The following is a 14,347-nucleotide window of genomic DNA, read 5'->3' on the forward strand; positions in this document are numbered from 1 at the left end:
ACAGGATTTTGTATGAATCATTTACAATATACCAACATCTTTCATTAGGATTTATACATAATGTTCAGATCATGTTTTACCTACACTTCACAGTTTGATGATATTTTTGGTTGGTTTACACTCTTGGAAAAACGTTCTCCTCCATCCTCCTCCTGTGCTGTCATGCATCTTCATATCTCAGCCTTTACCCCATCACCTCACAGAGCATTTTTCCAAGCAACGAGCATTAATCCATTTTATATGAACAAAAATATCCATACTTATAATAATTGATGCTAACAAAAAAAGTGAATGATAAATCAACACTCAACTCTTAGGAATTAAAAAGAGATCTTTAAGAGGGACAGATTGCCTATTGCAGGGTTTCATGTCCCTTCCTCTAAAGCATGAGGTGCTGGCCACTGTCAGACACAGGATACTGGGTGAGATGGACCTGGGTCTGATCCAATACAAAAATTCCTATAGTCCTAATTATTTTAATTAATAAATAAGGCTGGCTGGATAAAAAGAATTTAGCGTTGTGAAAAATTTTAAGGTTTCAATTTTTGTTTGCATTGCATATTGGAAGAAAACAGAGATCTTTGGAAACGTTTACTGAAAAAAACAAGGGGAGAGAGACAGATCCAGTTTCAAGTCCCTACTCTACCTGATTCAGAGCAAGGACTTGAATGCAGGTCTTCTACATCACAGGTGGTGTGCTAACCACCTGGCTATTAGCAGAAGATCTTTGCTTTCTCTTCTTCCCCCTCCTGCTTCCCCAGAGATACCCTCCTGGACCCAAGATGCTTTCCCAACAAAAGCATCATCAAAGCAACTGCTTCCACAAAAAGTTTCAGTTTCAACAAATCAGCATTTTCCCACAAAAGAAAAAAAAGAGAAACAATTCCAATCAGCTTTACTGATGAACTACAAGTAACATTTACAAGACATAACTATAAAAAAAACTGAACATGCAAGACACAAACATATAAAAACTGAAGCAACTGCTTAAATTTATTATATTGCTCTGAGCCTGCCTTCCATGAACCCTCCACCCCTTTTTGCCTGTTATCATTTGTTACATTATTTCTAAGTTTAAGTTTAGACCCCAAAGATTCTATGTGGAAGGATCCGTATGCATGCATAGAGACTCACGGACATCAACGTGGTTCTGCTTGGACACAAAGATTAACTTTCACAGATTCAATTTCAGGATTGGGGCCGTAGATCATAAGATATTTGGGGCATGCCTTTTTTCATGTTCTGAAAAATCTCATGCATATTTAAGACATTGTATGCAATTTAATAACCATAATAATTAATAATGAAAAGAGAAAAAGATTAAATGGAAAGAGTACAGAGGCATAAAGGGTAGGAGAATAAAGGGAGAAGAGAGCACTGAAATATGCTTGGATAGCACACCTCCATGGGGCATCCATCAGCCAGTCTATAAAAAGAGAAATTGGGAGCCCCTACATTTTAGGCTGCAGTATTGCTAATATAGGAATGATATTTAACTTCACATCTCCTTTTGTTGAATCTGGATGCTGTGGTGTCTCTGCCCTCCCAGAGGTTACTGGAGGTAGTGACATGGATAACAGAATACTGTCAGAAGCTCAATCTAGATAAAATGGAAGTAGTGTATATCAGTAAGGAGAAGGTCTGTGTGTGCACGCCTTGTGTTCTTCCTTTCACCCACACAATCCACAGTGTATGAGTTATTCTTAATGTGTCACTGCTTTTGGATGCCTATACAACAAAAATGGTTCAAAGCACCTATAGAATTTGCGCACACTGAAGGCCCATCAGAGTACACATTTAATGAGGTTTAGAGGCAAAATGCTTGCACTTTTTTTACTTTGATTAAAACTCATTATATTCCTCATAATTTATTAATTTAAACTTGTTGTTCCTACGTGGTACTATTTTATGTACATTTAAATGCTGTTATGGTGCCCAAATGTTATGGTAAGAGATATTACTTAAACATAAAGGAAGAATAAACAACAAAATAATTACTGAAAACTGGTGAAGAGATGCTTTCCTTCCATGCCATAACGTGCTTAACTTCATCTTCACTGCCAAGGAATAACGCTTGAATGATCCGGTGAAAGGTTCAGAACAGCAACCACATGTACAGTATCCACCAATACTTCATTACACTATATAGTATTGAAAGCATTAACATATATGGTGTATGTCATTTTTTATATTGCCCTTAGAAGTTTTTTGGGAATGTTTTTCCTGAAATACTGGATATCTGTATTTTACACATTTAACTGATACAGCCAAAATTCCACTAGCAGCAAAAAAATCATATTTCATGGCTACATTTCAATCAGAAGCTTATTTTCATCTGATCACTTTGTTAAATAGTAGCTGAAGACCTACAGTATAATTTATAGCTACTGTATGACAACTTAAATATAACTTTTAAAGTCACAGGAAAAAAATTAATTAATTTTATCCTAACAGTGAACTCCTCTAATTAAAAATGATTTTTGGTTCCCACTTTTGGTTCCCACCCAGTTTTATTGTGCTTGTAGTAGATCCCCTTAAGGGTGGGAGCTAGCCAAGTCTGATTACAGAATGAGCCATACTTGGGAGAGATCAGGGTACTTTCCCTATAAAGAGCAGGAGGAGCCAAAAAGCTTGGGAAATGGTAAAGACTGTGAGTGACTAGTGCAGGGAAGATCCTAAGGGCTTGTCTACATTGTGACGTTGTCAACAAAACTTTTGTCTTTCACGGGTACTTAAAAAAAGCCTCCCCGCAAAAGACAAAAGTTTTGCCGACGCAAGTGGCACTGTGAATGCGGCTTTGGCAGCAGAAGCGCTCTCCTGCTGACAAAGCTAACACCACTCGCGGGGTTGGAAGTATTTTGTCGGCAAAAGTGCTGACAAAATACCGACAGAGAGCGTTTATACACACTGACTTTTAATGACACAGCCTTGTTGCTAAAAGCTGCGTAGTGTAGACAAGCTAAGATTAAGGCAGTTATGACAGAGGAACTGTAGTGAGCAGGATGTTCCTACTAGAGATCCTGACTGGGAGAAGGGTTTAGGGCCCTGGAAGTCAGAGGGCTGAGCTCCAGCCAGGTAGAGGTTGAGGGTACATGTATACTACAATAAAAAATTGGCACTGAGTCTCAGAGCCTGGGTCAATTGATTTGGGCTTGTGGCTCTTGGGCTCTGGGGCTAAAAACTGCAGTGTAGGTGGTTGGGCTTGGACTGCAGCCCTGACTCTGAGTCCCACCCTCCTGCAAGCCCAAGTCAGATGACCCAGGCCAGCCAGGGCCATGCTGCAGGAGACACACAGGGGTGGGTGGGGGAAGTTCAAAAATCAACTAAAAAGCATGTTGTTGTTGTTTTTTTAAAGTCATTTTTGACTCCTAATTTTTGAACCTTCAGGGTTGGCACTATTGTAAATAAAAATATTTGTTGACAGCATTAGTTGTAGATTAGGATTTAAACATCTTACATATTTGAGCAGCTCTTACATATTCCATCAGGTAGAGGGAACTAGAACTCATGCCCATGGTAGGGGGGCGGAGGAAGGAGGAGGTGGCAACCAGAAAAACAGAAATTTTAATAGAACTGGTCAGGTTGATATATTAGTAAGTATAGGAGCTTGTCAGACTATTTAGCTAATAGAACTGTTTATTTTTAGGAAATGGAAGAGTGCCTATAGCTGTTCGAAGACACTTGCAGGAAGTAACAGATAAATATTTTTCTTTCAGGGATAAAAGCAAAATCCTTTTTATTGAGAAAAGGATGTTTTAGTCTGCCATATATGGTGTTTGGAAGCCTTTAATCTGTAATTCTACATATTAGAACCCCCTTGCTACCTCTAATTTTACACATCCTTCCTGAGGTACAATACATTGGTGTACTTCTTAGTAGGCAGAAATCTGAAGCATTTCTTTATTAACAGGATCTAAATGGGGCAACATACTGGGGCATTTCTTGTAAACAGTTGGATAACACTTGAAAATATTTAACTGATTATGTTGGAATGGGATTCATTTTTTCATTTAGTTATCTTACTTCATATCTCTCCAACTGTGTTTTGTGACACCAGTTAACTGCTCCAAATTCTATTTAATTGTAGGAAATAAAACTTTGGGGAAAGGGAGGTATGTTTCTTTAACCTTCATTACAACTTGTTTCTCTTTTACAAAGAAGCTCAAAGTTCCTGCTATTTAATGTATAATTAAAGATAAGATCACCAATTACTTTTGCTTAAAAAAATCTAATTAGCAGATTTAAGAAATCTTGGTTAATCATTGATTACTAATAGGAATATGCCCACTGTGATATCACATCTTTTTTCTGCCAATAGTGACATGTTACATAGCAGACTTTCATTGATAATTGTGTACTGTAGCACCTTTACAAGACCTTGATAAATGTTCTTGATTATCGTTATTTTTCTGCTAAGGGGACTGTTAGTACAGCAGATTAGTGTGGCCTGTACCTCTGGAGCTCATTTAAACAGGTGGTTTGGCTCTGGGATTTAAGAACAATTAGTTGGATTGCCTCAGGTCAATTATTGTGAAATGCTCCATAATAAAATACACACATATACAGTCATATGTCTAAAGCACAAACTGGAAGAAGAAAGTAAGGCACAGGGAGGTGAAGAGAATTGCCCAAGATCACCCATAGGCCACTGACAGAGCCAGGAATAGAACCCTGAGTTCCAGTAGAATGTTCTAAGCACTAGACAACATTGTTTCCCTGTAAATCTTTAAATCTGAAAGGGAGTAGGCCTAGCAACAGGGAGAGGCTTTTCTTTCCCCATGAAACTCCATTCAGAATCAACTGACTTTTAAGATATCAAAAAATTGCCATTTGCAGTATGCACTAAGCTCATTAGAGCTTGCTTAAAGCCTGTTGCTAAAATCACTGACGGTTTCATCTGAGTATATTCCCAGCATTGTACAGAATTGAATCTCTTCCTCTGCCATCTCCTTAAAATACCCTCTGGCTTAGGGAAGGTGCACAGGGCTGGGAACCAGGAGATCATACATTCTAAACTTACCACTTCTGGTAAATGATGAATAATTCAGTGGTTTTCTCAAAATTTATTGTTGAACAAGCTTCACACCCCACAGAAAAATTACACAAGGTGGGAGATCTTAATCTTATCCATTCTGCTTCTCAGGTAGAATATGCCGATTATATGTGCTTGGCTATGTTGTCAGTAAAATGGGATTACTAATGTATACATAACACACTATTTCAATTAATTACGCTTCTTCTTCTAGTGAGTGGTCCACAGGGCATATCTGCGATTATGTCATAACTGCTCTTTAGTCATTTAGCCCATGTGATCTGTGTTGCAGCGCAGAGACTCCAGAGTTCATGCTCTGCTGATGATGTATGGAAGGGAAGCATTATAGTTGAATGCATCCGATGAAGTGAGCTGTAGCTCATGAAAGCTTATGCTCAAATAAATTTGTTAGTCTCTAAGGTACCACAAGTACTCCTTTTCTTTTATAGTTGAAGTTATAGTATACTATGTTTTGCCTGTTTTCTTTTTAATAAACCAAAGGAAGTTATAAAAAAACCAAAATCTTGAACAACAACAAAAACATGACATCAGTCCCTGGAAAATCATGGAGCAGATCCTCAAGAAATCAATTCTGAAGCACTTCCTCAAGAAATCAATTCTGAAGCACTTAGAGGAGAGGAAAGTGATTAGGAACAGTCAGCATGGATGCACCAAGGGCAACTCATGCCTGACGAACCTAATTGCCTTCTATGATGAGATAACTGGCTCTGTGGATGAGGGGAAAACAAGGGACATGTTATTCCTTGACTTTAGCAAAGCTTTTGATACTGTCTCCCACAGTATTCTTGCCAGCAAGTTAAAGAAGTATGGGCTGGATGAATGGAGTATAAGGTGGACAGAAAGCTGGCTAGATCATTGGGCTCAATGGGTAGTGATCAATTTTCTCCATGTCTAGTTGGCAGCAGGTATCAAGTGGAGTGCCCCAAGGGTCGGTCCTGGGGCCAGTTTTGTTCAATATCTTTATTAATGATCTGGAGGATGGTGTGGATTGCACCCTCAGCAAGTTTGCAGATGACACTAAACTAGGAGGAGAGGTAGATACGGTGGAGGGTAGGGATAGGATACAGAGGACCCTAGACAAATTAGAGGATTGGGCCAAAAGAAATCTGATGAGGTTCAACAAGGACAAGTGCAAAGTCCTGCACTTAGGATGAAGAATCCCATGCACTGCTACAGACTAGGGACCGAGTGGCTAGGCAGCAGTTCTGCAGAAAAGGACCTAGGGGTTACAGTGGACGAGAAGCTGGAAATGAGTCAACAGTGTGCCCTTGTTGCCATGAAGGCTAATGGCATTTTGAGCTGTACAAATAGGAACACTGCCAGCAGATCAAGGGAGGTGATTATTCTCCTCTATTCGACATTGGTGAGGCCTCATCTGGAGTACTGTGTCCAGTTTTGGGCCCCACACTACAAGAAGGACGTGGAAAAATTGGAAAGCGTCCAGCAAAGGGCAACACAAATGACTAGGGGGTTGGAGGCACATGATTTATTTTTGGAGAAGCTGAGGGAACTGGGATTATTTAGTCTGCAGAAGAGAAGAATGAGGGGGGATTTGATAGCTGTTTTCAACTACCTGAAAGAGGGTTCCAAAGAGAATGGATCTAGACCGTACTCAGTGGTAGCAGATGACAGAACAAGGAGAAATGGTCTCAAGTTGCAGTGGGGGAGGTTTAGGTTAGATATTAGGAAAAACTTTTTCACTAGGAGGGTGGTGAAGCACTGGAATGGGTTGCCTAGGGAGGTTTCTAAGGAAACTCCTTCCTGAGAGCTTTCTAAGGTCAGTCTCGACAAAGTCCTGGCTGGGATGATTTAGTTGGGGATTGGTCCTGCTTTGAGCAGGGCGTTGGACTAGATGACCTCCTGAGGTCCCTTCCAACCCTGATATTCTATGATCAAAGGAAAGTTATTAAAGTTGCAAAGTCAAGCTCTCAAAGGTTAAGAAATGCCAGAATGAAGGCTATTCATACAAACTATATTATATTGCTGGTTTGTATGCATTATAATACATTCTTTAATTACACAATCTCATACTATTTTTTCCATAGCCTCGTTGTGATACACCCTAGGAAATGAGCTTCACCCTAAGAGTATTTTCTCAAATTTAATAACTAATAACAGCTGTGGTTGTGCTCCCTTTGTGTTCTCCATCTGAACTTTTGTACAATTTAGTTCTACTTGCAAGAATGCTCATGGAAAGAAAATTTTATGCATGCATGCTAAAGCACTCATTAATGGTGTATTTTAAATGCAAATGCTTGAATACTTAAACCAAAAGTTTTATTATGGGCAGAGGATCTTATGACTAAATGGCAAGGATAAGGTTCCTAGGTCCCCTCATCAGAGCCCTGCCAAATTAAATGAATCAAAGAAGGTTCTGACTACACTCTTTGCAACTAAGACCATCAAAGTACATGGAATTACTTGATTTGAATGTGATGCAGGAAGAAATCTATCTCCAGCTAATAAATTTTACAGTAACATAATTTTTCTAGGAATGATGCCTCAGGCAAGAGTTGTCGATCCCTATTCCCCAGAGAAATATAAATGCTAGAAATGAAATGAAATCTACTTAGTGAAAAATAATAATAATTCCATAATGAACTGGAAACTACTAATGCTCTAAAGAATCATCTTTTCTTTTAGAATTAAGGAGAAATATCTGACTTGGATGCAAAAAGCTATTCAGGTTAAAAGGTACTTGAGTACAATGGGCCAGTTCCTCAGCTGGTGTAAATCTGCATAGCTGTACTGATTTACACCCACTAAGAATCTAGCTCAGTGATTGTTCCTTTGAAGTAGTAAAATATAACCTCACTGAAGAGGGTTTAGTCCAGAACCCAAATGTGGCATGAGGAGAACACATGCAATCATTTTGCACGAAAGCTCCATAGAAGTCAGTGGGGCTTTTGGGAAAAAAATCAATAGTAATGAGCAGAGATAAAGATCTCATGTTATGTTATTACTTATTTAGCTCTTCTGTAAAATACACAATGGAAATCAAACTATTTCTATTCCAGCTTTTAAAAAATATATGCCTGAATTAACAGGTGAAATCCTGACTTTTCTTTATCACAAAAGATATCAAGTCCTGGAATTTATCCTTTGGAAAAGCCATGAAAGTATATCTATGGTCATTTCATTTACATGTTAGAACAACTGAGCTGTAAATAAGGATCTGGTGTCATCTAGATATTGTGCACATAACTCCCAATAGAATCAGTAAGATTAACATCCATGGGTATGGAGAGAATAGATCCATAAGACCAACATCATATACTCAGATGACATGGTAAATGTTCAGGTAATGAGAAAAAGAAAACCCAAATGCAATTACTTCTAAGATATCTACATTATGCTTTTCCCAGGGCATTTTTGAGAGCTTGCATGTGTCAGCTGAAGTAGAGTCATCGTTTGAAACCTCAGGTTACTGTAAATTGTTCTAATCATATCACGCTAACATAATCCCAAAGAACAACAACAAAAAGATTGATTTATTTTCCGCACTGGTCCTTAATAAATACATTCAGTTAGAATAAAGAATAACATCCCAGAGCAAGGAAGTAAAATAACTCTTCTATGATACAATCTATTTTTTCCCCTAGCGTCAAAGTGTGATCTGTTATCTTGAGAACTAACTGAACTCTTGTGATTCAAGTAGGAAAATTGCATCATGTAGGTACTTTGAGAGCAGTGGGTTGGGGATATTTGGGATGAATAGCTGACCCACTGCAATTGTTTTATTCCAGGAGAAAACAAGAATGAATTGGAGGTGAATCATAAGGTCACTCACAAGTAAACCAATCAAAAAGTTAGATTTTTTGAAAAAAGTTTTTGCTGCTGCCATTATTTTCTTTTGTTTTAAAGAATTCTGCCATTGTTCTTCCACAGTGTAGTCATACAACTGCTGTAAAAAGGGTTAGAAATAGGTTTGATGGAATGAATACAAATGTCTTTATAATACTGGTAACTCACCACTACATTTGTGGTGTTCTATTTGCACTATGTTCTTTTGTGACTAAAGCAAGCTTTCAATGAAAAATTATGGGGCTGATTTTATAAATATGTTATGGGTTAGTGAACTAGCCAATGCCTCTTTGTCTGAAATATTATTAAAGCAATCAATTCACCCCATCATTGTCCTAGAACAGGCTTCATGATTTTCATATTATCTCTTGCCACCAAAACAAAAAACAAACAAACAAAAAACCCTCCCATACCATTAATGTTTCCAACATAGAAACATGTCAGATCTTAAAAACATGCAAACATACTCCAATATCTAAATAATCTGCTCAAAATTTTATGGCCACATTAATCCCTCAATTTCATCATCATCAAATCACAGAAATTTTAGAAGAAATTTTGTTGACAAAAATTAAGTGTTTTAAAATAGGTATTTCATAAAGGAATTAAGAATAGCCCATTTCAGTTTTTGACATATCCAAAATTGTGGGGAATGATCTATTGAGTCAGGAAGACTCAGCTACATGAGCTCTCCACCATCAAGCAGGATTTCAATGACCAGCCAAAAACATTCCCATGCTGAATAATGCATTTAGTGTGGAGCCAAATCTTTAGCCATTTTTGTTGAATAGGTTTAATTAGTCTTGTATCTTAGTCCCTCAGGTTAGAAATAATCCATGTCATGAGGAAGAATTCTTCAACCATTACATTTTACATGTGGAGTTTTAAAGATTCCAAATGTGATATATGTTCATTTAATACAGGGCCCCAGTCATGCACTGTCAATTACACAGCCAATAGCTACAATACTGGGCCCACAACATGTAGTGATAGATCTACCTACTGTATGCTGACAATATAATTTAGCTTGATTTCACCAGAGAAAATTGAGTGTGGACCCATGGAAACATTTGGATGAAAGGGATCAATCCTATGCTCAACAGCAAGAATTTAAATATTCTCTTATTAGGATTATCTAATGATTCTATAACACTTTGACAATGTAAAGTGTTATATAAGTGAAAAGAATTATTAATCAGTAAAATAATTATTCCTGCACCAGCATTGTTTTGTGATGAGTTGTCTATTTACTATATGTATGAGAAAAGGCTTAAAATAATTAATTTTCACATAAAACATTATTTACATAAAAAGTAAAGAATGTATTCTGTCCATAAAATGCAAATTTTTATGCAGTGATTATCTGTATTATTTAAATAAGGGCTTCACTGATTTTTTTTTAACACTTAATATGCCAATTCAGAACATTAGCGTTTAATCCTGATATACACAAAATAAGCCAAAGTATAAAATATTTTTTGCAATGTTTAAGGATTGGGCAAACTGATGAATGCAATATAGATATATAGATATATAGCACCCTCACGCTAGATGTTAAGATCAACTAAGCCTCCCTATCTCATTAACCTTCTTTTGACTCTTCTGTTAGACTAGTGTCATTATATTAATTGGTTATTATCCTAGCCTATGAGTACTGACTATCTTGTCTCTCTCTAGGAACATTACAGTTTAGATGTACAAATGTAATCTATGGAAGTGCTGTTCATTTGACCAGAACATTAAACTTAATGTTTTTCATCCCATTTAACTACAACATACAAATTATAATGGTTAATCAGCATGCAGTTTCATTAGATAATGCTACAACAGAAACAAAATAATTGTGTAACGGTGTCTTCAAATATACAATATTCTTGCTATTACATTAAATACATAGTGGTACAGTTCACATATATAATACGATAACACACCAACCTCGGCATTAAATGCCCATCAGGAATTACTTTAACCTGATCCTAGATCTGACAGGCTAAAGAAAAACAGTATCCAAACTTTTGAGAGAAGGGGTCACTCCAGTGCTGACTCTTAGAGCAGCAGCTGTCAGGGCAGAGAAAAAACGGACTAGTCAATTTGTTTGGGTAGCTTTAAATAATCTGATAGTGACATGTAGTAGCATAGGCAGCTATTGCCTTCAGCACCATGCACATTTACAATATGCTCTGAATGACTAACACACAGTAACAGTAATATGCTGATGGACATATCCTGCAACTGCAAGAATGTGTAAAAAAATCAGTATTTCAGTTGTGGATGTTTTATTGTATAAGCACCCATTCTGAAAGAAAAGTGCTTTTCTGAAGATAGCCAAGAAAGCATGAAATGGTTTCCACCTCTAGTGTCCTGCATTTTTATGGCCTCATTATCAGAAGTGTTGAGCACCAACAAATCATACTAAAGTCAAGGGAGTTGAAGAAGTTACATCTCATTGTTTCCTTGGGCACTCTCTGTCTATCTGTTGCATTCATCTGTTGTCTCTTGTCTTAGCTCTTCAGGGCAGGGACCGTCTCTTTGTTCTATGCATGTACAGTGCCTGGCACAATGGAACTAGGGCTTCGAGGCGCTACAGCAATATAAATAATAAACAACAATAGCAGCAGCAGCAACAAAGCACGTACTCAGTACTTGGATAATCAGGCCATTGATGTATATATTTTAGGAACCATCTAGCATTGCTTACTCAGGCAAAGCTTGCACATACTTCAACAGGAGTTTTGCCTGAGTAAGGAGTGCTAAATTGGGTCCAAATGACATACATTAAGAACTGCACAACACTATTAATTGTGCTATAATAACACCCAAAACCCCTCATTAGGATAGGGTCCCTATTCTGCTATGCACTATGATGATAAGGGTAATACTAATATGTCCATGTAGTTACATAGCCTTGCTATGTATTCAAATTTCAGGTTTAATGTTTATCTTTAAATAAATATCAGCTGTCTCTATTTCCTCCTCAGTTTAGCCAGAGTTAATTGGCTGGCTTCTTGTTGGCTTCAAAGCTTGAGGAGAGATTTCAAGGAGGAAGGTTAGTGGTTTTATGCATTACTGCAGGAAGGGCATTCAACCTACAACAGGCTGCCTGGAAGAAAACACGGAGACACTTGTGGAAGATATGGACAAACAGGCATTCAAGGCTGACAGCACTGAAGGAACACAGGGAATGGGAAGACAATGTGAGAGTGAAAGATCATGAAGAGACTAAGTTAGGGCAATAACAAGAATCTTGAATTTGATGTGATGGAGAAAGTGGAGTTACCAGGGGAATGCAAAGGTGGAGGTGGTGGATGTAGTCAGACTGAAGGACAAGGGAATGGTGCATTTTTTTATGGACAGGATGGACAAATGTGGATATCAGGGAGGCCAGTGAGAATATTTTAGTTATCAAGGGAGGAAATAATGAGAGCATGGATGAGAATCACAGATGTCTGGTCAGAGAAGAAAGGACATATTGTAGAGTTGAGAGAAGAAGTGTCAGGGAGTGGACACACATTCAGTGGATCTGAACAGACACGGAGCATCAAAGTTTACAGGAATTTGGGCCTAGCTAAAAAGGAGAACGGTAGTGGTACCAACAGTAACAAAGACTGGGAGAATGGAGTAGGCTTTAGCAGAAAGATAAGGAGTTTTGGGCTGCTGGCCAGACATCTAGGGCCAGATTACAGAGAAACAGACTTTAAAAGCTTTAATCCTGACCAAAAATATTGGATTGATGAAGAATATTGAAATCTGGGAGTGGAAAGGTAAATATCATCATAAACATGGAAATTGAAGCCATGAGCACAGATGAAGTCTTTCAAAGAAATGATAAAACAGAAAAAGAGAAGGAGGCAAGGACTGAGCTCCATGAGGTGGAGGAAGACCACTCAAAAATAACTTGAAAGAACAACCTGAGAGGTGGGAGGAGAGCAAGGAGAGGACAGTGTCTTGCAAGCCAAGGGAAGGGCAGATGTTAAGGATACTAGTACTGATTTCAGTTGAGGTTCTGCCTGAGTAAGGAATACAGGAATGGGGCTTTATATGCTGACAAAGGCCTTGAACATTGTGGACTAGATTTTCAAAATCCGAAGCATAAATTTGTACTCCAAAAACCACAATTAGGCACCTAAACAGATGCTTTGATTTTTAAAAAAATAGAGAAGCCAGTGATTCTCATGGAAATTAATTGAAGCTCAACACTTACGCCTTTTCTTTTTAAAAACAAATGTGGTTTTTTTTCAATTTGTATTATACTTAATATTTTTGCAGAGAAATAGAGCTGCAAACATATTTTTTCACAGATTGTGCAGTATAATGATTATGTTGTTATTCAAAGTTACTTTTTTATAAATACCTATTGTACAAATAGCATGGTAATAACGTGCATTAACAATATTAAGGGATTGGTGTACAGAAAAAAATGTTTCGTTTTTTATTATTCTTTTTAATAAATATTATTTATGTAGGATCACTAAATACTGTGATTATATTTTGTTTTCCTGCAATCTTTTATACAGAAGAAAAGCTATTAACGAAAACATATTGCCTGCTGTATCTACTATTGTATTCAGCTGTAATATAAAGTTAAATAACTGAAAAAAAAATCTACCAAATAATATCCAGAAACTGCCCTACGACTGGCAATTAGAACTTCTTTCCTTACCATTTACTTGGACGATATGAGTCTGATAGAGATTATCATAGCCATCAGCATAGCAGCTGTAATTTCCCATGTGAGTTGTGGTAACCTTAGTAATGTACAAGGACCCATCATCTCCAAAATCCTACAGGGAAAGATTAAAAACAAGGTGATCATAATTATTTCAGCAGCACTATAATAATTGCGTTCTTCACCTTGGCAACAGAGCTGATGCAACTATCAAACATCTACATTTCGAACCACAGAGGCATTGGTGGCATACATAAAAGCAGACTTTGGTGTTAATATTTTATCTATAGCTTTGTTTTTGTGTGTGCCTTCCCTGCCCTGCAGTTCATCTTAATTTTACGAGTTTTCTTTTTGTAACTCATTAAACCTCAAAATTAGTATTAGTATACTTTTTATTGCATCTATTTTTTTTATTTAATTATGGTAGTTATGGGGGAGAGGTTAGTTTTGCCTCTACCTGTTCACATGGAAAAAACCATCAATCACTGCCCAATGTATGTAATGTTTTAAAGTAACAAATCAAATAACATGTTGCAGGAATAAGATTATATTTACCCTTGGACATGAGCTATTATACAGAAAATAATCTTATTTTTCATGAAGTTTGCTCTCACTGTTAAATTACATCTTCTAGTTCCACTTTAATTAGTGGACAGGTTCCACAGGATTAGGACACAGGTTGGAAATCAGAAGACCTAGGTTTGGTTCCCCACTGCCAAGGTCTCACCATATACAAGTCACTACTTTTCTATTCCTTAGTTTCTCCATCTGCAAAATGGTGATGACAATATATACTTTTCATTATAAAGTGTTGTGAAATCTTT

The 14,347-nt window shown here is 37.3% G+C and overlaps 1 protein-coding gene across 3 annotated transcripts in view; it reads right to left on the bottom strand.

The window, feature by feature from the left end:
• FSTL5 (follistatin like 5) overlaps positions 1-14,347 on the bottom strand; it is a 540,589-nt gene that overhangs the window by 95,705 nt on the left and 430,537 nt on the right. For all 3 annotated transcript variants that reach the window (XM_007071285.3, XM_043545924.1, XM_007071286.3), the window contains one exon: positions 13,518-13,638. In XM_007071285.3, the coding sequence (XP_007071347.2) occupies positions 13,518-13,638 (121 nt within the window). The remainder of the gene's footprint in view (positions 1-13,517; positions 13,639-14,347) is intronic.

This window comes from Chelonia mydas, chromosome 4 (assembly GCF_015237465.2).
Source record: "Chelonia mydas isolate rCheMyd1 chromosome 4, rCheMyd1.pri.v2, whole genome shotgun sequence".
Classification (NCBI taxonomy): domain Eukaryota; kingdom Metazoa; phylum Chordata; order Testudines; family Cheloniidae; genus Chelonia; species Chelonia mydas.